At 37.5% G+C, this 27,555-nt stretch overlaps 4 protein-coding genes across 5 annotated transcripts in view; all 4 read right to left on the bottom strand.

Annotated features, from left to right (window-relative positions):
* Positions 1-652, bottom strand: part of bckdk (branched chain ketoacid dehydrogenase kinase) — a 28,234-nt gene extending 27,582 nt beyond the window's left edge. The window contains exon 1 of the mRNA XM_084114174.1: positions 212-652. Coding sequence (XP_083970300.1) covers positions 212-466 — 255 coding nt within the window. The 5' untranslated portion in view covers positions 467-652. The remainder of the gene's footprint in view (positions 1-211) is intronic.
* A 1,204-nt stretch (positions 653-1,856) lies between these two features.
* Positions 1,857-15,067, bottom strand: lrwd1 (leucine-rich repeats and WD repeat domain containing 1). Of its 2 annotated transcripts, none has more exons than XM_084114173.1 (16): positions 14,941-15,067; positions 14,247-14,382; positions 12,268-12,502; positions 12,043-12,162; positions 10,261-10,407; positions 10,049-10,141; positions 8,733-9,215; positions 7,637-7,760; positions 7,430-7,536; positions 6,214-6,421; positions 5,277-5,349; positions 5,014-5,154; positions 4,802-4,905; positions 3,545-3,703; positions 3,253-3,362; positions 1,857-2,840 (listed from the first exon to the last, which is right to left on the bottom strand). In XM_084114173.1, exons 2-16 carry the CDS (start codon positions 14,324-14,326, stop codon positions 2,691-2,693), a joined length of 2,334 nt encoding a protein of 777 aa, XP_083970299.1. In that variant the 5' UTR covers positions 14,327-14,382; positions 14,941-15,067; the 3' UTR covers positions 1,857-2,690. The 2 variants fall into 2 exon arrangements, with proteins under 2 accessions (XP_083970299.1, XP_083970298.1); XM_084114172.1 differs by having other exon boundaries at positions 14,247-14,328; positions 14,941-15,063.
* A 919-nt stretch (positions 15,068-15,986) lies between these two features.
* alkbh4 (alkB homolog 4, lysine demthylase) lies at positions 15,987-20,856 on the bottom strand. The gene is made up of 3 exons (XM_084114170.1): positions 20,720-20,856; positions 18,053-18,247; positions 15,987-16,608 (listed from the first exon to the last, which is right to left on the bottom strand). The coding sequence occupies exons 1-3, from the start codon at positions 20,849-20,851 to the stop codon at positions 16,090-16,092; spliced, it is 846 nt and encodes a 281-aa protein (XP_083970296.1). The 5' UTR covers positions 20,852-20,856; the 3' UTR covers positions 15,987-16,089.
* A 120-nt stretch (positions 20,857-20,976) lies between these two features.
* Positions 20,977-23,953, bottom strand: polr2j (RNA polymerase II subunit J). Its single transcript, XM_084114171.1, has 4 exons — positions 23,823-23,953; positions 23,029-23,118; positions 22,767-22,941; positions 20,977-21,568 (listed from the first exon to the last, which is right to left on the bottom strand). Exons 1-4 carry the CDS (start codon positions 23,873-23,875, stop codon positions 21,533-21,535), a joined length of 354 nt encoding a protein of 117 aa, XP_083970297.1. The 5' UTR covers positions 23,876-23,953; the 3' UTR covers positions 20,977-21,532.
* Positions 23,954-27,555: the final 3,602 nt, after the last annotated feature.

Genomic DNA, 27,555 nt, shown 5'->3' with positions numbered 1-27,555 from the left:
GAAATGAAAAATTTGAGGCTATATAACGTCTCAAAAAACTAGAAGCAGAGTAACGTTTGTTGAGAATCTCGGTCAGTGTGATGACATCACGAGTAACCGTCAAAAGTGGGTTCATTAGGCCATCCAAATCATGGATGGAGACCAAAGCGTATCGACCTCCATTATCGAGAGACAGGAGTTGATGCAAAAACATCGGGAAATGGTGACTGACCTTCTCGGCAGATGCGTCGATGGCAGACTGGTTGTAAAAAGACGTAACGGTTTTGGACCGCTCCCGAGCCAGCTCAGAGTAACTGGACATGGACGATGTAGATCGAAATCTTTTGTCGATGCCGTGTAACGTTACTCCGGTCGACTGCGGAGCGGAGGCTTTGGCTGACGGGGATAGAAAGAACCTGGTCACGCTGATCCTGGAGCCGCCGCTACCCAGCAGCTCCATGGCCTGGCCTGTCACGCGTCCGCGCATTTTCACACTCTGATAACCCAAATAACAAACAAAAAAAACAATCCCTTGTCTGTAAATTAAAACCTTTCTAGCTCGCCATCCAAAAAGCTAGTGTATGTGTGCACAAAGGCTGCATGTCTCTAGCACCATCACATCACTAGATGTGAAAAATGCCGTCTCTTGTGGTGTTTATCTGAAGACACTTGTGATCAGCCAATCAGCGATCAGAGGAGGCGGGGCTTTTGGGTCATCACGACCTCAGCAACGGAAAGCCAATGAGTCATGGCGCAGCACAAGGACAATGAGACAGACACGCGCAGCAGCGCGCACTTCCTTTGACTACTACACCACATATATTCGCAGATTATATAAACAGAATTTTATTGTGTAATTCGCTTTGAAGGGAAAGCGACATTTATTAAGCAAAAGTACTTTAAATATGTATATTTAAGTTTCTTTTTAAATGACCAACACCCATTAAGCGAGAGTGGGGTAAATTGTGTCATGTTTTCCTTAAAGAGATAGTTCACCCCCAATAAAAGCAATTTCTTCTTTTACTCACTCCCTTGGTGATCTAAACTGTGCTGGTTTATTCCTTCTGTGGAACGCTCATCTCAATCACAATTTACTTTTATTGTATGGATTGCAATGAATCCGAGATGCAATGATGCATGAGCTGGAGATGCAATGAAAGTGAATAGTGACAGGCTGTCAGTAAAAGAAAAGCAGACATCTATATCACAGGACCATAGAAATAGCACTTCTAAAAATAAAATAAAAAGTTGAAAAAAATAACAATTTGCCTCACATAATGTTAAGGGTCACTAGGGAATAATTGAAGTACATAAATACCGTACTAATCCCATTCCAAAGTCTAATTCTGCTTTTCTTCACAGTTCAATAAACCAGTTAAAGAAATACTCCACCCAAAAAAGGGATGTGAGCTCTAGCATGAGTTGAGTAGAGTGAGAGAGTAAATGATAAGAGAACCTCTGCCCAAAACAAAATATTCATCCACTTGAAAAGATAGACCTCTACATAAACTTGCAATACATATTTTTCAGTGTTTGCACTATTTTAAGATGTAAAGTGAATTGGAAATAAAACATTTAGCATATGGTTTGAGCAGGCAGATAGGCTACAGTATGTAATGATTGTACTAAGAGGGCAGAGACACCTTCCCAAACTCAACAGCACCTCACATTTTTCTATTGTATATCTATGGTGAAATATGGAAATGCAGCGCACCCAATTGAGAGCTGTAGAGGCAGAAATCAGTCACTTTTATGTTACACATCGTTCCAGACCAATTAATCTGCTTCAGCAACGTGTGTATCTCTGCATCAGCTTAGCAACTAGTCAGATTGTGAACATGTCCTGTGAACATGAAGTATGAAGCATGAATGAGAGTCGTGTAAATAAGAAAATGGTGTATGACACCAGTTTATTCATTAAAACAAAAATATAAAAAGTCCTGTTTTGTCATTATTTTCTGACAATCTTTTCTCTGAAATTAAAGGGGTCCTATTATGCTTTTTTACATTTTTATCTTTCTTTAGTGTGCAATGTTGCTGTTAGCGCATAAAAAAGGTCTGCAAAGTTACAAAGCTCAAAGTCACTCAAAGTAGTTAAGCGGGGTGAAATTTCTAAAACACACTTGAAGTGGATGACTAATCACAACACACTGGTCCAGCCGACCAATCAGAGCACACTGTGCTTTTCGGAAGGAGGGACTTCATAGAGACAGGAACTAAACAGGGCTGCGTTTCTCAAAAGCATCGTGAGCTAAGTTGATCGTAAAGAACATTGGTGCCAATGGTTCTACGATCTCCCTAGGCTTACGTTGCTTTTGAGAAGCGCAGCTCAGACAGACTGGGAAGAGGTTTTTTTTATTTTTACATTCAATCATGAAAAACTATTCTAGTAGACCCCAAAAACAAAATTAAGACTTTGAAAAATGGCATAATAGGTCCCCTTTAATATTTTTTTTGAAGACCAAAATAAGAAAAAATGATGAATGAGTTTGCAATTACAATTGCCTTCTACCTAGTAAAAGTGGAAAAGGAACAATTCACACGATGGCTAAATAAATCGTCCTCTGTCTCTTTGAGACAATAAGTCTTAAAAACAGGTGAAGTCTTCATTTTCTTTTTAACTCCTGCTCTCCTCAAACAATCATGATCTCAATTCAAGTCGAGTTCAGAATAAGGAGAAATACTGCCAGCAACTGAACATCTCTTTTTCCTCAGTGATTCTCTCTCTTCCAAACCACAGCCATATTCTTGTCAGTAAGGGCAACTAAGTAATGTAGATCAGGATCCATGGCAATGCTGTTGATAGAAGGCCCCTCTAATGCACCCATTCCAGCTCGAACCGGTGACGGCCACTCCAGCACCTGAAATAACACAAGCAAAAGAGGAAGATGAGATCCAGGAGCTCAGTATACAACCATAGACAACAATCACTCCTCTAGAATTGACATGTTGACACTTTCTTAAAGGATTTAGTGTGTCTATACTGCAGCTAACAGAATTACTTCGAGAGATTTTACTGAGAGAAAACTTGACAAACAAAACACCAAAAAGTGGTGGCTATTGCTTACTTGATTTAACCCATAAAAATGAATTTTGTTGGTTAAAAATAATGCATTTAGGTTGATTCAGCAATAATATATAATATTTTTGACTTGAATAAAACCAGTTCATTAGGACGTTATTATTTATAGTTCACCATTTTTTTCAGTGCATGCCCTAAAATATTATCATTAAATCCGTACCGTATCGCTAACCCAGGAATGGTTAACTTACCTCAGTGGCTGAAATCGTTTTTCCACTCTTGAAGTTTTCCATCATGGTGTCTGTGATATGGTACATCCATAGTCTGCCTTGATCATCCCCACACACCACATAACCATAACCTACAAGAAAAAACAATCGCACATCAGTTTTGCCTTCAGATTTTCTGCATATATGCAAATCTCACCCGTGATTGGTACATTATTATTGAGCACTGCCCAGACAGATTCTGCATATTTATACTGACTTTTTTTTTTGTCCCTATATTTGACCATATGACATTTCATACACACAACATGAATACCTGGACAGGTGCCTAGAGACAGGTATGGGATCTCAGTGCTGGACCACTGCAGCTCTGCCAGAACAACAGCTGCCACCTCTTTCTTTCTGCCATTCCAAGATGCCCGTGTAGCTCTCCAGCTCCACAGGTAGATAGAGCCCTGCATGTGGCTCTTGGACGCTGGGAGGAGAAATGACAACCATCATTACTGCCTTCAATATAAAGGCCACAAAACATTTTAAAGGAATAGTTCACCCAAAAATTCAAAATGCTTATAAAGAGATTTATAAGTAAAAAAATCCACATTAATTGAGTGATTTAAAAATTGTCATTAATTACTCACTCTCATGTCGTTCCATACCTGTAAGTCTTTCATTCATTTTTGGAACACAAATAAAGATATTTTTAATGAAATCTGAGAGATTTCTGTCCCTCCATTGACAGTCACTTTGTCGCTTCAAAAGGTTCATAAAGAGATCATAAAACTAGTCCAAAATTTCTGAAGAGACACGATCGCTTGATATGATGAACAGATTGAATTTAGGCTTTTATTCACATTTATTCATTGGTTCTTACGGAAGCTCAAACGTGCTGCGTAACACGAGAATGAACCTCATTGGTTCTCACACGTCAAGCGAACAAACTTGAGCTTCCGTTTACCACAACTGATGTGTGAGTTGATATATGACTAAAAGCCTAAATTCAATCTGTTCATCATATAAATTCATCCGAGTCTCTTTAGAAAATTTGGACTAAACCGTTCAATTCATATGGATTAGTTTTACGATCTCTTTATGAAATTTTGAAGCATCAAGGTGGTAGTTGCGTAACTGTCAATGGAGGGACAGAAAGCTCTCAGATTTCATCAAAATATCTTCGAGTTTCGAAGATGAACGAAAGTCTTGAGGGTTAGGGTGAGTAATTAATGACAGAATTTTCATTTTTGGGTGAACTATCCCTTTAAGAGTCACTATGCCTAGCCTTATACTAGGCACAATTGTAAATGGAAAATGTACAGGTACAAAATGTCCAGAAAAAAAAAAGATGACTTTGAAATTATTTTTACAAATATGTCTAAAATTATATATTTAGTGAATAATAGTAACAACAACAACAACATCAGTAATAACAATTATTAATTATTTAAATATATAATTATATACCAAGTATTAAAGTAATAATAATGATTCATCAATAATAATCCACGTAAAATATACATTATATATTAAATGTATTCTTTGGTCAACTAGTCCTGTACTTTTCTTATTATTTACTCACCCACTATATCATCTGAGAGGAAGCTCAGTCCGTCAATAGTCCGGTAGGTGTTTTTCTTGTCGTTTTTCTTGTAGATTGGAAACACAACCTCCATCTCCTCATTTCTGAAAAAAAAAAAGCAAAGTAGATTTCAATAAAGAAACTTTATTTCTTTGCCACACAGATTAATCAGCAGAGGGATGATAATATCTGAACTGATGAAAAACTCAAACCTCTTCTGTGTGTTTTTACTGAGCTGGATGTCAAACACATACAGCCCGTCATCACAGGCCGAGAGAAGGTGTGTGTCTGGAGACGTGGGGAGCAGAGAGACATGCAGAGGAGTGGAGCACGTCTCCAGGACCAGCAGCTTACTGTGGGTAATCGAAGAAATACAACACTTATGGACAAGTGTGCTAGAGTTTAAAAATGACATGTAAATGCTTTTGAACATAAATGCAGCACACAAATTACAGGAAAATAAATAATAAATAACCTGATTTTAAAGTTGTAATCACTATCCAGTCCACCAATGTCCCACAAAAAGATCTTATTTTCATACGTTCCAGCTGTAAATAGAAACAAAGTGATTTTTAGTTATGTCTATATAGCTCAAATAAGTTGTAATTCAATTAGTCTCATAGGGGCTTTGGCACCAGGTAAACTCAGTTATAGGAACTGACCATCAGGGGTGCGTTTCCCAAAGCACTGTAAGCCTAAGTTGATCGTAGAGACCATTGGAGGCAATGTGCTCCCCTAGGGCCATTTTCCTGGTTGCATTCGCACCGCCAGTAGGAACTCTGAAGCGACGTAAGCCAGCCGACAGCTACATCATTTAAGCGCAATATTTAACAATGTCAACAACTCCACAGCGTTAAGGTTGTGAAGTGCCTGGACTTCGGCGATCCTTAAATCGCCGGCCTTCGCCAGGTTCCCGACTGTAGTGGGTATGAGAGAGGGCCCTGCCCCTTAAACGCTGCGGTCCCAGGGAAACCGAGCTGCTACAGAAGAGAGCTGCCGCCCCTCGCATCCCAGAATGAAGAGGGAGGCACTTTTTCCCATTGGACACTTCTTTCCCTTTTTGGAGGGAGGCCACACCCACTGTGTCTGTCGTTTGCTCCTCCCGCCATGGTATATGTAAACTATGTTTATATGTTTTTTTAAAAATGGCAGGTGCTGGTGTTTCGCATGGTATACGTCGGCCAATCAACGTACACTTACATCACTGGTAGTTCCTATAGTGCTGGTTAGACCCTAATCTGAAGTAGGAGCTAATTTAGTTCCCCCAAAAGGCGTTCCTATAACTAAAATCATTCCCAGTTCCTGCAGTGCTAACATGCCAAAAAGTGTGTACTTCAGCCAATAGTTATAGGAACTATGAAAACGTTCCACTGGTGAAAGCCCCTATTGTATTAACGGTTTGTTTCACTCACTGAAGAGAAAGCTAGCGTTGCGTGGACTGAAGCGCATAATGGAAATGGCACGTCGACTAGCGCGAAACTCTCCGAACGCCAGGTTGACTCTGGGATGGATGAGCTTTACAAGACCCCTCTTTCCCCCAGCAGCCAGGATATTACAGGGTCGGGTAGAGCCTCCTGTCCTGGACATCAGCACCGTGGACCATGCTAGAGAGAAGAACTCCTGCAAGACAACAGGGAATGCAACACTGAATTTACAGGCACTGGATGCAGACAGGCTAGGTTGGATTCTGTGACATCAAACCAAAGAAAATTGAAATAGATTTGTCAGTGGCTGTTCACAATGGAAAACAGTACTATATACACTGTGTATTAAAAAAAAAAGTATATGGGATCAGTAAGCATACATTTCAGTAATAACTCAATAACTTTCAGTATGCTTGAGAGATTGGTTTTACCAACATTTCCCCCCTGATATATTTAAGCATTTTTAAGCATCCTTTATCAGATATTGATTTGGTAATATGGGATCCATCAATAAACATTTCAAGAATTGCATGCAAAACTGCCATTTATAATATTATATAGTATTAATAATTCTGTTAACATGCCATTCTTAAGACTCAAATGTAATTGATTTAATATTTACCGTTTTGATTGTTGCTTTCCTGAAATGTATTCCAGTGAACTAGTTGTCTTTATTCCTTTATTCCTTAGCCTAACTGTAAACTGTAGTTTAAACTGAATGATAACAATTATGTAAAGCTGATAAAAGCTGAAACTCCCTTGAAAACATATTTATTTAGCCTGTTGTTCATTTTATCGTTATTGTTGTTGTTGTTTTTGTGCTTTTTTTTTGTGTGGTTGTGATATGAAATTGAACAAAAAAAGTAAAATATTAAATAAACATTCAAATAATCAGTATTGGTTATAAAAAAAATCCCTAGTACATTCATTACAAATGGACCATCAAGTTGTGTGCGTTGCATTGTGGGAAAAATATTTCTCAAAGTCTGCACTGTTGAATACTGAACTGAACTCAGGTATTCAATGCATATGGAATATTTGCATACTGTGCACATGCACATACTGTATAATGCAGACAGCAGAACTGAGATATGATTGTCTGAATAGCCCATGTCTCATTTCTGTGATACAGAAAACTGATTGGCCAACACCACAGCCACCCGGTGGAAAGTGATGGTATTGTACAGAACTTCTTTGCACTCACCTCACCAGGAACCTTGTATTTCTTCAGCACATGTCCTGACTCACAGTCAATCACACACAAAGTTTCCCCTCCACATGTGGCAACTGTCCGAGACACATCTCTGATATCTAACAGATTAAAAGCAATGGAAGACGTATCAGATCAATAATACATTCAAGCACACAGCACAGCTGATTTCATTTCTTTGAATGACTTGACCTTGCTCACCTCCACCACTGCATTCCTGCGTGGGCTCAAACGCACAGGCCCAAAGCTGCGTGCTGAAGTCGTCTGGACTGTCCTGTCGACTGTGACACTGCAGGACGTGGAACGGCTGCAGACGCACCGGCTCCTGGAACGGCAGGGGAGAGAGACGCACATTAATGATGCGCTAATGACTGTGTGATGAGCAATCAACAGTAAACAGAATACAAATACAGTAAAAGCAACAATAGGAAAGCACAACTTAAGATTGATTCAGTGGCAATAGACATGCAAATACAATAATCTGGAGCAATAAGGAAATTGTTTAGACCAAAACCATGGTCAGAAAGCTGATTAAAGTTAAAAAACAACAAATAGGAGTGTCTGAGATAAAAAAATTTTAGTTTACAATACGTTTTGTATTCATGTTTTTACTTGATGACTCTAAAAATGTCATGTGGTCTAAGTAAAAAGTAACTGCAATGCCAAATTTTCATTACACCTCAAAAACATGACTAAATATACTAACCTTAACCCTATTTTTCAAGGTATTTGACAAATATCTGAAATTATTTATGTATGTATAAATAAATATCATAAAATGGGGGGCTAAGCCACGTGATGTTTTACAACCTGACCCAACCTTACCTTGTCACAAAAAAGGTCAAATTATCTGCATTTTTTTTCTGCAGGACTTTAATTTGGCATAAAAAGTTATAAATGTAAATTTTAACCAAATGTTTAAAAAAATGCTTTTGTTTTTAAAAAAATAACAAAGTAATAAATGCTGAAATATACTTAAAACTACTTTTAAGTATTCAAGAAAGTATTCAAGGTTTTCAAGAATCTTATTCTTCAAATTAAGTGTTTTTTCTTCATTATAATTTGAGACCTTGACTTTCATAGATGATTTATATTCAAGTCATTGTTAATGTATCCTTTAACTATTAACTATCCTATTAACTAAACTGGGCGTTCCTGACAGACTGGGAAGAGAGATGCTGCAATAATGTAAAATATGTGAAAAAATTATGTGTTTTTTGAACATTCAAGCATAAAAACCCATTCCAGTAGATCCCAAAAACAAAGAAAAAAAATAAGCGCCATGTCTTTGACCCACCTGAGGAACATGGAGCTTGATTCTGGTAGTTTTCCGAGGAGTGTTGGCAGTGTTCTGTTTGCTTTGTTGAGCTGTAGTCTGATCTTTAGCTGTTTTCAACGGACTCTCACGTTTGGCCGGCCTTGATGTGGGCGTAGAGATGTCTGGCCTCTTAGAAGCTTTTCTGGGGCTTTCAGTTTTGCTAACAACTTTCTGAGAAATAGTTTCCAGGCGGCTTGATTTCCTTGGACTTCCCTCGGGAGTGTCCGTGCTGGTCATTCTGGCATGCTTTCTGGGGCTGGACAATCCAGAGTCAGTTTTCTGTGGAGTGCTCAGCACTCGAGTGGATTTTCGTGGACTAGCCTCAACCGGAGCTGCACTCGCCAAGCGACTTGACTTTCGTGGACTGGCCTCTGCAGACACCTCGGTGCTGTTTCGGGTTCTTTTCTGAGGACTTGTGATACCGTTACCACCAAGATCACGAGTCCTTCTCTCTGTAGGAGTCTGTGTTGTGTAAAACAATGAAATATATATGTGACCCTGGATCACAAAACCAGTCACATGTCGCACGCAAATTATCGATTTTTCTTTTATGGCAAAAATCATTAGGATATTAAGGAAAGATCATGTTCCATGAAGATATTTAGTAAATTTCCTACCATAAATATATAAACCATTTATTTTTGTGAGTGAATGCAGCACAATCATGAACATAAATGTACAACTTTAAAGGAGATTTTCTCAATGTTTAGATTTTTTTGCACCCTCAGATTCCAGATTTTCAATAGCTGTATCTCGATCAAATATTGTTCTATCCTAACAAACCATACATCAATGGAAAGCTTATTTATTCAGCTTTCAGTTGATGTATGAATCTCAATTTCAAAAAAGTGACCCATGTGACCCATTTTGTGGTCCAGGGTCACATATGTTCTTTAACTTCTATGCAATTATCTCCTGGGATGGGAAACATGATCAAAATTTGCTGAAAAACTTGTACACAATCTACAACATGCCTTCTGTCGTCTGATTGATAGTTCATACTTTATTAGCATATGGTTTTTGTTTTCACAGTGAAAGAGTGCGTGCGTGATAAGATGGATATGTTTAACGACCCACAGTAACATACAGTGATGCACCTCTTTTTCATTGTAATTTCACCATTTTGAATTGAAAATATGCAATCATTTAAATAATGATGCCATTCAAAACTGAATGCGATGAGGTGAGAAACGTGTGTGTATGATTATATTTTGTCAAAAGGTTCATTAAACTGTACCATTAACATTTTGATTTGATTTGGCTTTAAATCGAAAAAATTAGACCACTGTCTTTACCTCATTCTCTTTTGTTGGAGTAACGTCTTGGACTTCGCTTCCTTCTTCACTGCAGGTCAGTGACTTAAAATATTCCTTTGCAATCATTTCAAGCTTAAAAAGCAAAAACAAAATGAGTTAAAATGCAACCACAGAGACACAGAGGCTCTATTAATGCAAAGATCTGCGTCAGGAGGACCCAGTGAACACAGTAAACACACAAGAGTACCGACCCTAAACTTTGTGTAATCGCTCAAGGAACTGGGGCCGTATTTGATTTGGCTGTAGGCAGCATTCACAAAACTCTTCTCCACAGCAGCCAGACTCTGTGCCGTGACGGGATCAGGGAGACTGAAGCTTCGTTCCCACAAACCAATCACCTGAGGTCAAAAAACAATGAGGAAATAATATAGCAGTTTCATGGGATCTTTCAAAATATAAAAACTAACTGAAATTAACAATAACAAAAACCAGACAGAAATATCACATAGGCCCTGTTTACACCTGGTGTTAAGATGCGTTTTGGCGTTTGGATCACAAGTGGGCGACACTAAATACAGGTGTAAACGGGGTCTAAAATGTTTTGAGCTTGTCCACTTTTAACCACTTCCAGAGGTAGTCGAAAATGCATTCGACCGGATTGCTTTCGTAGTATAACACTCATGTGGTCGAATGTGTTCAAACAGCCACAAAAGACCATCTACTCTCCGCCTACAGACCTAATGTGTAAAGATTATGGGAAGGTCGCTAGCCAGACTAGATTTAAATTTTGTCGGCTGGAGACCCAAGTTTGTAGCCTGGTTAAAACCAGACCATTCTCAGTAGTAACTGAGTTATGGTCTGGCAAAGCTTCATTAATAACTCATTTCCAAAGGGGCGTCACCAACGGACGTCGCTCAAATGCCTCTGGGCGCAATTGGATACTGGTTGCTGATGGTGTTTGGCCAGCGGATCTGGAGGATTCTTCGCAGACAGGAGCTGACGAAGGTCTGAGATTTCTTCATCGTGTAAAGCCATATGCTGCGTCCCAATTCGACCCAAGTTACACTACGCCATAAAAGTATGTACTCTTTTTGTGAAGAAAATGTATTCACTTTTTGAATGTGTAGCATAAAAGTAGGCAAGCTTTGGGACATACTACTTCGTCATCTTTATCGGACGGATCTGTCGCGTGCATCCTGTCACGTAAACTGCCCTGTCAATCATCTTGTCACAGTTAAAATCCTCTATTAAATTAATTTAATTTCCTATCGTTTCGGAGAGAAATGTAGTAGCACGTTCATCTGCCAGTGGGTCTTTCATGGAGACTGTCCTCATGTGTTTGCAATTTGAATATAATAATGCATTTAAAAGTTGATGCGCTTCACCAACGGACGTCGCTCAAATGCCTCTGGGCGCAATTGGATAGACCTAAAACCAATCAGAGCGATCGTCATTGTGTAAAGCCCGCCCCAATGTTTCTGATTGGTGCCGTGGTTTCAACCACGGATTAGAAATCGGCTTGAATGAGCTCTTTGCCAGACTACTTGCAGAGCAAATCTAAATTTGCCGGAAGTTGTCTGGGTTTTCCCAGGCTACCAAGTTTGGGTTGAAGATGAAAAACGTACCAAGCACAATGTTCTCTCAGCATTCCTGATTTCTAACACACACTCACAGCGTTCGGCGTGATCTTGTGGCTGTCAGAGCAGAAACTAAAGCTGATGCTCTCCGTATGTTTTTCTGTCGTCTCCGGTCGCATTCATATGTAAATTGCACAAGCTTACAGTATTTTGTCCATTAAATCGAAAGATCTGAAAAAACTCTGAAAATACCAGCCCATAAACCCTCCCCTCTGAGAAATCAGGTCAGAAGTGGTTGAAAGTGGACAAAAGAGACGGATTAAAACACCAGGTGTAAACGGGAACGTGTCTCCCTCGTCTTCTTATGATCCGATCGACCAAAACACATCTTAGCACCAGGTGTAAACAGGGTAACGGGTGACAATGATATGAATACGTGTAAAAGTCAGTTCTCACCCTCTTCCTGAGGATCTCAGTGCTGCCATGGCGAATGTGATGAGCCGTAGAGCTGATATCCTTCCCATTGAACATCCTCAGTCTAGGTAACAGGAAGATCACTTTGTGTTCATCATTGACCTAAAAAAAATTTTTAAACAATTTATTGAGACAGCAAGACTGATAGTGTCAACAAACGCCACTGATGATGCTCTGATTTCTGAGGGTTGAAAGTGTGATTCTCACTGTGAGGTAGAGGTTGTCCTCTAGTCTAAGCTCCTCTATGTTTCTCAGGGCTTCCAGTGATGTCACGTCCTCCATTTCGTTGCTTGAGCAGTTCAGGATCTTCAGGCAGGGTAGACAGAGGCCTTTGGGAATCTCCTGCAACATGTTCCCAGACAAATCCAACTGCTCTAGACTACAGAGTTTAGACAGCAGAGGCACAGGCAGATCCTCGCTCTTCAGACCCATGCGTGAGAGGCTGAGCAGAGAATACACACATTTATCAGATCAGATATTTTACAAACCTAAGGACATTCAAATAGTTATCTTTATTCTTTTAATACACTGGAGGTCAAATTAAAATTTATTAATGTTTTTTTGATTGCTCAGTCTTTTCTGCTCACCAAGGCTGAATTTATTTGATCAAAAATACAGTAAAAACAGTAATATTATTACATTTTAACACATCTGTTTTCCATTTTAATATAATTTAAAATGTCATGTATTCCTGTGATGGCAAAGTTGAATTTCCAGCATCATTACTCAGCATAATATGCTGAATTACTGCTCAATTATTAATAATGGCTCTTATTGATATCAATGTTGAAAAAAAAAAAAACCTGTTTTGCTGCTTAATGCTTTTGTGGAAACTCTGATATGTTTTTTTTTTCCAGATTCTTTGATTAATAGAAAGTTCAAAGAACAGCATTTGAAATAGAAATCTTTTGTAACATTATAAATGGCTTTACTATCACTTGAATCAATTTAACACACACTTGCTGAATAAAAGTATTAATTTATTAACTTATTTACCCTAAACCAGAGGTGGACAGTAACAAAGTACATTTACTTGAGTACTGTACTTAAGTACACTTTTTGAGTATCTGTACTTTACTTGAGTATTATTTTTTCTGGAAACTTTTTACTTTAACTTCACTACATTTGAAAGACAAATATCTTACTTTTTACTCCACTAAAATTCTGTCAGGTCCTTGAGTAGAAAGTAGTAATGTCAGTCAGGAGATGATTTTGGTTGCAGGGACCTGCAGGGGTTGCATTGTGGCTGGAAATGAGTCAAAATGATGTCAGAAACCGACTGATGTTGGTTTCTGACGTCAACCCGATTTTCGTTTTCAATCACAATACAACGTCTGTCAAACCTTGGAGATCAATGTCAATCTGGTGTTGGATTCTGACATCAACCTGATTTTCATTTTCAACATTGGGTTTGGTCTTCTAAATGCAAATTTTGTCATAGTTTTGGAGCACACTAGCTTATAGATAACAGTAAGACTAACATATTCATACTAAAAGCCAAAAAACTTTAAATATGGCACTATTTGAGGGAACAGCCATTTGGGTGTCCGAAACCATTGTGGACGTTATTGAGTGCACTTATTCAATCTCATATTCAATCCCACTACTGGAGCTGTGTTCTAGATATAAATTTGATATTGATGAGGGTTGGTAGGCATAGATTCAGAGGCATAAGGTACTGTAAGTATTACACACAACAATGCAACAATAATAAAATAATGCATTGAAAGTTACTTTTGACACTTAAGTACTTTTAAAAACAAATACTCCTGTACTTTTACTTAAGTAAAAATCGGTCTTTACAACTTTTACTTGTAACGGAGTAATATTTGACCAGTAGTATCTGTACTTTCACTCAAGTAAGGAAGTTGTGTACTTTGTCCACCTCTGCCCTAAACTTTTAAAAGGTAGTATATTGCAGTTTCCACAAAAAAATGGTTTTCAACACTGATAATAATAATAATGTTTCTTGAGCAGCAAATCAACATATTAGAATGATTTCTGAAGGATCATGTGACACTGAAGACTGGAGTAAAGACATCATAGGAATACATTTCACAATAGTTTTTTTCCTCAAATAAACACAGCCTTGGTGAGCATTAGACATTGTAATTATTATTAAAAAATAACTTTTGACTGACAGACCAGAACACATCATAGTGTGCCTTGAAATCACAAACTCTTACTTGAGGGTCTTGATCTGGTCCAGTTTGTTGGCCTTTGGAGAGCTTTTCTCCAGCAGTATCTTCTCTGTTATCTTCTCCATGGCTGCACACAGTGAAAGTGTGGGTTTTGTGTTTAATCAGACCTTATAAAGGTGGGCTGGAATGATTGCAGGTTTCAGACACTTTGTAAATCTTGCTATTGGGCATTTAGGTGTCAGAAACGTGTATTGTTATGTAATGACACAGGACAAGTGGTCTATTCACACCCTGTGAGGGCTCTGAACACAGGAGATTGCAGTGAAACTTTTGTAGAGACTAGCTGAGAGCAACATCATTTACATTCCGCAAATACTGGAAAATGCTAAACAAAGTAAACAAAGAAAAATATGTCATTATAATTCCCAAAAGAAATGTCAAAATATATAAATCAATAAAAACTTGCATTACTTTCAATGTTTAAAGTTTAAACTCACAAAGCAATATTATTGGTAAAATCAACTTTAAAAGGCAACTTTGAAATCATAAATACGATGCTGCATATTGTGTATCTGTTATTACGTATTTGTTAACTGATTATGACTGCTCAACTCCTTACTGCGTTTTTTTGCATGTGTATTGTGCTGTTGAGTTTAGTTGTGTTAAATAAACGTTGTGTTTTACAGACGTTAGAGTAAAAATAATTTTATTGGTGCTCAAAGCGATTCACACAGCTTACCTCTCACGTACACACGAGGCCAGAAATCCGATTTAAGTGTAAATACCATAGACTGTAAAAAGGTAAATACCATATACACACGAGGTCATGTGGATTAGAACGTCAGATCGTTTTCCCGGGAAAATACAAATGACCTTTGACCAGCTGTGACGTACAGGTTGGTTTTGGCGTCATCACTCCGCCATATTGAGTGTGGCATTGTAGTCAGAAAACCTGAACGTGCAGTTATAACTGAAGAAAAGAGAGTAATATTTCAAACACACTTAGAACATAAATATAAACCAATCTCAACCAGTGGGCAAACTTCCAAGGGCCCCAATAAGTTAATATTATCTTAATTAAAACTCTTTTTGAAACTAAAAGTAAAGATGTACAACATTAAACTGTAATATGAGTTATTTGTATTTATTACAATAGTAGTACCAAAGGTACATATCAGCTTAGATAAGAGGGTCTTCAAATATTGTCTCAGACAAAGGAGGGCCTTGGAGTAAAAAAGGTTGAGAACCACTGATATAATAACCAAATCAAAAATATTTTTTAAAAAAGTTATCAATTTCAAAGTAAAAGGCTTACAAATAATAGTGCAGCTTTGCTAAAACATTTAAAGTCACAATAAAATCAAAATTGAGAATTAGTTTATTATAAATGACTTATCCATGCACATCATTATTTTTTTATATTTATGTGCCCTCACAATCATAAATCAAAATAACCTCCCCTCCTTCTTCCACCTTCATCTCTTCTCTTCTCTGATGATGCGTTTACTGGCTTGAGGGCGGGACAACCTGTCACTCACATGACATCACAGCGATAACAAACCACAACCATCCAATCAATTCCCGATGAACAAAATCAAGTCTGAAATCTTCCGTTTCATGACAACTTTTTGGATTACTTTATGCAGGAAATGTTTTCATAGTCATGAGTTTGAACCACACCCAAAAAATATGATTTAGATTGCTCTAAACATATAAGGGAATCATTAAATTAGTTAGAAATAATTTCAGCTCATAACCATTATTCTTTCACAAAATAACACAATAGTGAGTAAAAAGAATATGCCTTTATTTAAATTAAGAATGAAAAAGAATCACTTTACAGTTGCAGTGTGCAAGCAAAACTGAAGATACATTCACTTATCTAAGCTTATAGAGGTGCACCCTTGAAGCTCAGTGCTATATCTAACAACTCTGAGCCCAGTTTCTCCTGCTCTCCTCCCTGTAGAAACTCGGCAGACAGTTCCCGGAAAGTGCTGCACACTCTGCGCCCGTGAATGTCTTTTCTGTGGATGGCATGTTTCCAGCGGTGACGTGCCTCTCCGTAGAGTACAACCAGTGATCTGCGTGGTAAATGCACAGCCACTCTCACCTCGCCGTGCTCCACGTCTCCCCAGCCTCCATCTAAACTCATCGTGAGGACAGTGTCCGAGAGCAGGTTAATGGTGACCAGGTGCTCTCCCCACAGCCAGCTGTCATCCAAGTGAGGGTCAATAGCAGAGCCTCTGACGGGATCATAGTCTAGGTTGCACTGCTCTACTGGTTTGAAGGAGGCCAACTGAGGAGCCTGTGACATCCTGTCCACCAGGTGGCGACTGATAGCAGGCAGGCCAGTGAAGTCTCCCACGCGGACACGCCGTTTTTTGAAGTTCACCTTTGGCCCGAAGTCCTTTGGATATAAATATACTGTTATTTGGATGTTATTATAATAGTACCGTTTTACAACTTTTATAACCTAATATTAATTTAGAAACTACATAGAATTTCTGAACTTTTAAGGGGGACCTATTATGTTTTTTGTTACATTTTTAACTTTTTAATTAGTGTGTAAGCTTTAAAAAGGACGGTAAATTTACAAAGCAAAGGGAGTTAATCTTTTTTATCAGTCAGTGTCACTGTTTCTGAACTCCCTGAAATGCCTCCATTGTAGTCTTGAGTTTTCTTAAAGGAGAACTCTGCAACTCTAGCGAACTCTAGTCACTTCTTCGCTGATTTTCCCTTTTGTTGTCGCGTGTTTTCCCCACGAGCTCCCTCTACAGCTGTGGGAGGGTGTATATTTCACAACACAGTTGTAAAAAACTCACTTGCGGCGGCCTCCTCCCCCTCTCTACCGCTGCTCATGTGCGTTTGTTTTGATCGGAGCAAGCCAACTGTATCGTGTGGAGCTATGTCTACCGAGGTGGGTAATCTGGTAATACATCATACATGCGTGTGTGTTTATGTCGAATTGCCGTAAAGCAAATTGTGTTTCGCGCTCGTTCTCGTTCTAGTTCTCGCTTCTCACGAGACTTCCAATTTCTATCTTGCCGGGACGGTAGTCCCCAAGTTGCAAGGTTGGTTTTCCGCCTGGGAACGCTGGGGGGAGCGGGGAAAGTCACCAATATCACCAGAACAGGTTGTTTAACCATCCAAATGATTTCTAGACAGTTTTATTAAGTTAAAAAAGTTACCAAGTTCTCCTTTAAGGAACGAACACATCACAATATTCCTCATGTAAATAATTCCCGCCCAAATCATACGCAAAAAAAAAAAAAAGGGGTTGAGTTGCGTTAGTAATGTCGAAACTCATGGTTATGGTAAGGGGCGTGACGATTCCGAAACAAGCTCTACAGCGGTTGACCAATCACAACACACTGTTCCAGCCGACCAATCAGAGCACATTGTGCTTTTCAGAAGGAGGGGCTTCATAGAGACAGGAACTGAATAGAGTGTTACAGACAGACTGGGAAGAGATGTGCTGCAACAATGTCAAATATGAGAAAAATAATGTGTTTTTGAACATTCAAGCATGAAATCCTATTCTAGCAGAGCCCAAAATCAAGACTTTGTATAAGGGCATAATAGGTCCTCTTTAAAAATGCATCTCACACACTAGCACTGTTGCAATAAACTGAACAAATCCTCAAACTAGAATAAAAAACAAAACGGTGACCAGTTATGACGGTTAAATTTTACAATTTTCTGTGACAGATTTATGAATGTTTTAACTTTAAATCATATATGTTGTTATATACAATGTTTACTACATAAATTATGTGATGCTGTGCTGATGAATAAAAAGTGGAAGGAATTTATTTCTCAGTACACGGTGTCAGTGTTTTCCCCTTATTCACCTGTTTCCGTCGGCCTGACTGAGATTCTCTCCAGACGTCTTGATCCATTCTGGCGATCAGCTCTCTCTCTTCATCTTCTGACACAAAATTCTCCCACAAAAATATTCCAGGAAACACATAGGACTGTCGAGAGCCACTCTCCTCCTCTCGGACCGCTGTCTTTGACACTGGATCATAGGTGAAATCATATTGGATCTGCAATAGAATAAATATATATACACTTTTTTTAAAAATATATAGTGGCGTTCAAAAGTTTTGGGCCACTACGATTTTTTTTGGGGGGGGGGGGGGGGGGGGGGTTACAATGTAATGTTACAAAAGATTAATTAATTGTGTTCTTTCAAATTTTCTATTCACCCCAGGTGAAGTTTTTTTATTAAAAATATAATAATAACTAATAGATATCACCATACTTCCACAGTCAATTGATTACATTAAGAATTGCAAACATTTTTGTATTACAAGTCTTCTGAAATGTTTAAATATGCAAATAAAGCATTATCTAATTAAATATTAACTAATTTGCATAAACTTCTAGAACAAAAATCTGAACATTAAATAAAGCCAGGTTCAAAGCCAGTTGTTTCATTTTGTTGACATTAGAGTCAAACGTTTTTACAGAGGAGATTTTGGATTTAGGAAAACATTTTTTATTTTGGATGTCTTCATTCCACTCGTCTAAAAAAACACTTTATGAAAAGCCAAAAAGCCCAAAATTGACAGATGCATGAAAAAACAGTTATAGCATGTAATGTCTCATCTTAAAAATTATGAAAAAATGCATCATGGTTTTGACAAAAATATTAAACAGCACAACTGTTTTCAACATAGATATTAATAAGAAATGTTTCTTGAATACCAAATTAGAATGATTTCTAAAGAACATGTGATACTGACTGAAGACTGGAGTAATGATGCTGAAAATTCAGCTTTACATTTTAAAATATTCAAATAGAAACGAGTTATTTAACTTTTTAATAATATTTTACAGTATTATTGATTTACTTTATTTTTCATCCAAACAAATGCAGGCTTGATAAGAGACTTTTGCTCAAAATAACAAAACAAAGCAAAAATCTTACCGAACAGTTTGAAAAGCTTAGTAGCACAATTTTGAGAGTCAAGGCAGAACAATCTGAATTTTATTACAGTTTTTATCGATTGCTTAAACACATTTCTTGAAACTATGCCTCGTATTCTCAAAACTATAAACACAAATCCATAACGTCTCACCCAATTCCCCAAACATCCTATTTTCAGGTCAAAATGAAGCTCTACACTCAAAACCATTTACTCTTGCTGAAAAACCAAACTTTGCCCTCAGACAGGACACACAAGCCCTCAAAATCACACACACTACAACATAGTCTAAGACACTGGTGCAATAAATTCAAAACAACATTTCCAAAACTGGTAAGTTATGTTGCTTGTGGTTCCCCCCCTCACAAACCTTTTCACATGATGAACACAAAAGACACAACCAGTGGATACATTGGCACATTTTTATTCATACACAGAAAACACACACAATTTATTTATTTTTTCTGTTTTACTCTTTTTTTTACTCTCTCCTCTAATTTTTTTTTTTTATATTTACTTACAGTAAGATGTGTGTGACCAACATATGACAGTAAAAGAGCACACACAAACCATATTCTAATATGGAATTTGAATTGTATTGGAATGGTAAAGAGTGTTGGGACGTGACAGGAGGGTCTCCACTCAAGGATACAATATGATGGATACGTCTAAGAATGTTCCACATATGGTTGAAATACCATCATTGGCCTAGAAAGATAACATTCTGGGAGTCAAGACTATAAAGGAGAAAGGATGCCCTCCCTTCACTGTCACACTCTGCAGCCACTCTGTGTGACTGTACGACTGCTGGCCTTTTCTTGCAAGAAAATAAACCTCATCAAAGACTATTGGAAATGTTTGTCTCTTATTCAGTGATATAATTTTGTTTGCCACCACACCTCCCTGAAGGTTCTCGAGGCGACGGTAAAGCGACTCAAATTTGGCCTTACTCGTAGCCCAGCCTCCCTCATAGTCACACCATTGACTAACACATGGGCAACTAGAGTGGCTTGAATTTCATCTGAGACTGCTTGTCTTCTTGTCCTTGCCCTTCCTCCTCCTCATTCTTATCCCTCTTCCTTCATGTCTTTCTGGATCCATTTTTCCAAAACGCAATAAACTGATTTGGGCCCTTTTATATATCTATTGAAGGTTCTGATTGATGTGTGTTAAATTTTGACTCTTAGTGTTTCCACCTGGGTAATTGTGTGCTAACTGAGCTGAAGCTGTGCTGACTTGGGTGAACAATTTTGAATGCTAGTGCTTTCTAAATGACAACATGATCTAAGCAATGAGAAATGAAGGGATTTGTGTGTAGAGTTTTGCAGTGACAGTTCAACAAATCTGACTCATGTGTCAAAACAGGGAATAGTGTTTATAGTTTAGTGAAATGGGTGTGCTTTTTGATAAATGGCGTTATGGTTTTGAAATTTTATTTCAAAAGCCTGGTTATAGTGTTTAAGCAATCGAGAAAAACTGTAAATGGAGGATCCGGTTGAACTCAATGCTGAGTGCAACTTCTGCTCATTTGTGCGCAAAACACAGAAGTCAAGGCAATCTCTTTTGAACGTAATGTTGTTGACTCACCAGGACATTCTTCTGCAGTAAATGTTGTTCAGACTTCTGTGCCTCACACCTCAGACATGTTCTTATTCCTTTACAACCACAGTTATTAATACTCGGAAAATACCCGGCAGCCATCAAGCAACGTTTGTGCATCACTTTAATGTGTCCCCTAAAACAACTGAAGGCCTATCAGTTCCCATCTCGAAAAGCCACATGTATCACAAACCCATGAAACAATGCGACAATATTAAGACTCACGTAAATCACAAATCAATGCATTTCATTAAAAAAAGGCAATTTATTAACAACAAAAAATAATGTACATCACAATTAAGTGGGGCGCTGAAGAGGAATTTTCCTTGAACATAAACTTGATGTGCAATGAAACATTTTCAAAGAATGTTCCAAGATCTGATTTATTATACCAGCATGCTTTGTTAGAAAAACAATATTGGAAGAGGAACTCCAAAGATCTTAACCTCAATGTTGTTAGAGGCTGTTAAAGATCTTACATTATTTATCCTGAGAGCTTGTCAGCTGTCATTTTTAAATTAGGGCTGTGAAACGATTAATCACATCCAAAATAAAAGTTTGAGTTTACATAATATATAAAATACACACACGCATGAATGCATTTAAGAAATTTTTGCATGTATATGTAACACATTTTTCTTAAAAATATACATGCATGCGTGTATATTTATTTATACAAAATACAGTACACACACATAACAAAAAATCGTTTCACAGCCCTAATTTAAAAAAATAAAATAAATAAATGGGAGTATTGTAGCAATTCAGTTAGTTGAGTATAAGTTGTTGTCATCCAGTTCTTCATTCTATTCCCTCCTGCTTGTCTTTAATGGCAACCTAAAATAAAAAAGGTAAATTAGTAAACAAGACTGATACGCAGTACTGCGAAATCAAATCACATCAGCCCTCACTGGCCAGAGGAGAACTGGATTCTCCCAAGGTTTTTTTCCCCCTCCATTTCAGTCACCTGATGGAGTTTAGGTTCACTGACACTGTCACATTTGGCTTGCTTAGTTTGGGACACTTAAAGAGCCCTTTTACAAAGTCTTGATTTTGTTTTTGGGGTCTACTATCGATTTTGATTCTTACCAATTCCCAGTTTCGATTACCCTGGAAATCCAGAGTTCTCGCGAGAGCACAAGTTGAATTTGCTCAGCGAGTTTACTCTGGAGTCGAGTAATGATGCTCATTAAATATGCCCTTGTATCCGAGCTGCACCAATCACATCGGGTTATCTGATATAGGCGGGCCAGAGAGATGACGACAGCGCTGTGACGTCGAAGTCATGAGTAAACATTGCAAGATGGCTATGGATGAACACCAGTTGTTTGAAACGGCTTTGGCCGCTACAATGAACGAGTTAGACTTGGCTTTTTATCTAAAAGAGGAACAGAAGACGGCGCTCGAATCGTTCCTTTGCAAGAAGGGCGTTTTTGCTGTTTTGCCGACCGGATACGGTAAGAGTCTAATCTACGAGTTAGCTCCGCTGGTAGCTAAGGTATGGGGCTTGTTGTGATTGGTCGTAGTGTTATCCAATTGCGTGCAGTGAGATTTTCAAACGCATGTTTGGTGCCGCCCCTCGAGCTGGCCGATTTTCATTAGTCGATGCCAGACCATTAATCTTTCAGATTTGGGTCTGGATTTCCAGGCTAAGTTTCGATTCCAATATGTTAAAAAATAAAACTCCAGTCAAACATTAATTCTGTCTTTTTGCAGCTGAGCAACATGAACAAAAATCAGCAGCCTAAAGAACAACTAAACTAATAAACTAGACTAACTAGTTTAAATTTCAAACATTATAAAAGACAAGTATGCAGTCAGTAATACAATAAGAAATTAGCAAATAAAAATACAACTGAAAGTTCAGAACTAGTTCTTGTAATAACAATAATAAGTCCATAATATGTACATGGGGAACAGAACTGCCACAAGAATTTAAACGTATCGTATATTTGATAACTTATTATTGATTGTTTGTTACTTTAAAGCTGCTTCGAAACAATCTGTTATGCTATGCATACGACACGACACATACCCTGAATCGCTCCTCCAGCAGGGACAGCTCACTGATCAGATCCGTGATGGCATTGGTAAAGGCTTCCTGGGGACTGTAGTCTGGTGTCGTCTGAACGCGGATCACAATCTTGTGTTCTAGAGGATGAGGAACCTTATACCCAGCAAACAGCACCTGAGGGTCCTTCAGCAGTTGCCTTATGGAAACATGTCACAAGTCGATTACACAAACCAGCAGAGTGTCCCAGTAACGACTCAAACACGTCTGGCCATCAGAGACTTACGAGCGGATGATGTTCCCCAGCGTGTGATCCTCTTTATTCAGTGTGAACAGACATGCATTCGGCACCTTGGTGTCTTTAACTATTGTGATTCTGGAAAAGGAAGTTGAGCAGGAATATTAGACAAGTGCTTCTATATTTTTTCTTACTCATTCACAAAGAGTACTATGGCAGTACCATGGTAAAAAAAAATTGTAATAATTGTGATACTTTGATAAATACTACAGTACTGGTTAAATACCATATATACATACATGTACCATGGTATTCTAAAGAATATCCAAAAACTTTAATATATAGGTGTACATACATACATACAAGGACTTACCACCTGTCAATCAGTAATGGCTCAGAGCCAATATTTACTTTTTTCTTTTATTAATGCGGTATTTTTTGAAAATGTGACTACGTTTAGTAAGTTTCACAAATAATCTTATTCATCATGAACACCCTTTTTCCAGCTTATATGTTATATATATATATATATATATATATATATATATATATATATATATATATATATATATATATATATATATATATACTTGCCTTGTCTAGCACCCCAAAAGTTGAACATGTCTGCTTAAAATCGCAATATTGTTTTTTTTAATTCATTTATTTTATTTTTTACAGATGCCATGAGCTCACAATATCTGTCGTTAGCCAACAAGCTAAACACTTTGCAAGCTACCTCCTGTATTCCAGCTGTCTGTTTGTTTCATTATAGGCAGCTATCCATTAGTATCACTTAAAGATTGCTTTAAGTGATACTAGAGATTGCTTTGCACTGCACTTACTTCTTTTCTCCCTCGAATAGTAAAAAGGACTCGAATGCTGGTGGCGCGTTCATCCTGTTTGAAACCCAGCAGCGTTCCTCCTGCTAATGGACGCGCACTACACTGCGCATGCGCACTACGCCAGTTTCACACATGACCAATCTTAAGCGCAGTGTAAGGTGAAGACCGCTAGAGAGCAGTGATAAGCCGTAAATCAATTACTGAGAATGTCTAATAAGGGGAGAAGTTTCAGTAAACTTCCAGCTTCTGAACTGGTTGCAGTTCCACTCTGGTTCCATATGAGGGCGCTCACAGGACGATTTTTTTTATTTTATTAATATTTTGCCAGTAACATTCCAACGAAAGTTAGCAATGAATAAGAACAAACAATCTGTTACGAGGGATTTAGAATAACAGAATAAAATTAAATAAATAAAAAAAAATATCCAGATAAAACAATAAAATAATAATAAAATACAATAACAATTATATCAAAGATTAAATAATAATAATACATAGACAAATAATTAATTAAATAAATAAATAAATAAATAAATACTTTTTTTACTCAAGTAGGGGGTATCTATGGCGCTATACCTCTAAAAAATCCACTTTTCTCAGGATATAGCCTAATTTTTTGTCTAGTAATTTGAATGTTGTATTCGAAAGGAGATGCAAAGAAATTACACATTGCTGGGTGTTAGATTTTTTAGAGTCACTTATTTGCTTTTTTTTTTTTTTATTCAACAATTGCACAGTTTACAGAACGTTCATCTCCATTATAAAAATAACATTTTGTGCAGTTTCCAACATTGCAGGTGTTTTAACATAAACAAAACATAAACAAAAGACTCACATCATCACATTTTGCCTGGGGAAGTACGGATTTACAAAAAGATATCAAAGTGTTTACAAACATTCACCGTTTTTTTTGCCTTTTGATTAAGAGAATACTTAATCGTGTTGACATATTGCTTGACCTCATTGTTAAAAGCAATAAAAGATGTTTTGGAATGCGCAAACTTACATTTATGAATGTAAAATTTTGCCAAGACAATAATGAGATTAATAATGAAAGTTTCATTAGGCCTAGTCTTAGTTCTGTTGAGGTCATAAAGGCCAAAAAGAACATCCTTCCAAAACAACTTGAAATCTTTCTCAATTTTTTCTGCAATAAAATTACAAATGTCAGACCAGAATCTTTGGACAAAAGGGCAGTGCCAAAACAAATGGGTAACTGTTTCAATATTCATAGAGCAGAAAGTGCACATTACATCAATGTCTTTTTTAAATTTTTTAACAATATGATCATTAGACGGGTAAAACTTATGAATTATTTTAAATGATATTTCTCTAATTTTGTTGGTCAGCAGGTATCGGTTGGGTAAGAGCCAGACCTTCTTCCAGTCAATGTTTTGCACAAATTTATTCCAGTATGGAACCACATATGGGACTGTGATAATATCTGTTTTGAACAGGGATCTAATTAGTTTATTGTTCTTACCATTGTTACAAGAAAAACAAATCTTACCAACTGAAGTGTCAGTCAGCGATAACAAAGTTAGTTGTTGTGTGTCCAATCTTGGTTGAGCTCTATATAGCATGCAGACACCAGAAGAAATTGCTCCAAAGACTTTGGCATAATCTCCAGGAGACACAGGAATTTTGTATTCTTCTAGAAACTCATTATAAGAGTAAAGACAACCAGCCCTGTTAAATAATTGGTCAACAAAAATAATGTTATTATTAAACCAGTAATCAATAAATAAAGATTTGTGTTTAAACAGTATGTCTTTGTTGTTCCATATGTAATATTTGTTGGGTGAAAAGTTGTGTTTGAAAATAAGAGACCATGAAAGGAAGGCCTGGCGGTGAAAGGATGCCATTTTTATCGGAACTTTATCAATATTATAATTACAGGTTAAGAAAAAGCTCAACCCACCCAGTTTTGACAGAATATGACATGGTATGACATTCCAAATAGAATTAGGGTTTTTAAAGAAATGTTTCAACCAATTTACTTTAAAAGTATTATTAAGAGTACAGAAATCGATAAAGTTTAATCCACCCTTTTCATAATCATTTGTTAGAACAGACTTCTTCACATGATGAGTTCTATTTTTCCATAAGAAGTTACAAAGTAGCTTGTCAATCTCAGTAATATGTTTTTTGTCCACATACAGAGATAGAGCTGGATATGTTAACCGTGATAAACCTTCTGCCTTAGACAGTAAGGTTCTGCCTCTGAGGGAGAGATCCCGTAACAGCCACTGGTTCAGCTTTTTTCTGGTTCTTTGAATAATAGGGTTGAAGTTCAATAAAGTCCTTTTTTGTTGGTCCTTGATAATTGTGATACCTAAGTGAACAAGTTCATTTTTGACTGGGATACTACAAATGGAAGATTTCATGCAGTCCTTAATAGACATGATTTCACACTTATTGATATTCAGCCTTAAGCCAGAGGCCATGGAGAATTTTTCTATGGTATTTATTGCAACAGAGACTTGATTTTCATCTCTAAGAAAGAGAGTGGTATCGTCCGCCAGTTGAGATATAATAAGCTCTCTACCTAATATATTGATGCCGTTTATCTCACTTGATTTAATATGATCAGACAAAAGCTGGGCAACCTATAGGAAGAGGTAAGGCGAAGCCGGGCACCCTTGTCGGATGCCCCTAGAGACATTGAATCTGGGAGACATGCCACCTGTTAGACTAATTGAGCTATTACTATTGTTATATAGACTTTTAATAGCTGAGGAAAAAAACTCACCAAAACCGAATTTTTTAAGGGACTGTAAAATGAATGGGTGTTCAACGGTGTCAAATGCTTTGTAGAAATCTACAAACAGCATGAGCCCACCCTCCTCTACCATTTCTGGGTAATCTAAAATATCTAAAATGAGCCTAATGTTATTTCCTATATGCCTTTTGTTCATGAAGCCTGATTGTGTTTCGTCTATGATGGAGTCCAGAACAGACCGTAATCTTCTAGCCAATAAGAGAGCTAAGATTTTATAATCGTTGTTAAGTAAACAAATTGGGCGCCAATTATCTAAAAATAATTTGTTCTTGTTTGGTTTAGGAATTAGGACTGTTATTCCTTGGGTCAGAGAGGTGGGGAGGCATTCGTTCTCAATAGATTCTATGAAGACTTTCAATAAAAAAGGGGACAGTTCAGCGATAAAAGATTTATAAAATTCGGAGGATAGCCCATCACACCCCGGCGATTTGTTATTTTTTAGTTGGTTTATAGCTTGCTGTACTTCTTCAAGTGATATAGGCATGTCACAGTGCTCTCTATCCAATTTGCTTATCATCTTCACTGAAAGGGAGTTTAAAAAATTATCAGACGCAGTTGGGTTAAATTGAGAGCTATACAATTCTTTATAGAATTTTGAACAAAACTCTGATATTTTACGACGATCTTCAGTGATAGCTCCATTAATATTCAACTTACTGATACTGTTGTTGGTGGAACGATATTTCTCTAGACTAAAGAAATAATGAGAGTTTTGTTCGCCTTCTTCTAACCACTTAGAGCGAGACCTGATAAAGGCACCCTTTGCTTTTTGCCGATACATTTCATCAAGTTTGATTTGTGAGTAAGATAACCCTTCTTTTTCCTCCTTTGTTAGGGAGTCAAAATCTCTGCAGGATAATTTTGTTATATTAGAGACAATCTTTAACTCCTCCGCTTTCCTGGCTTTGACTGTTTCAGCACCAAACTTTCTTAAATATTTTCCTATCTCAT

This window comes from Abramis brama, assembly GCF_963993115.1.
Source record: "Abramis brama genome assembly, chromosome: 5".
Taxonomy (NCBI): Eukaryota; Metazoa; Chordata; class Actinopteri; order Cypriniformes; family Leuciscidae; genus Abramis; species Abramis brama.
The sequence above is the reverse complement of the archived record's forward strand: the minus strand, read 5'-3'. Positions and strand labels throughout refer to the sequence as shown.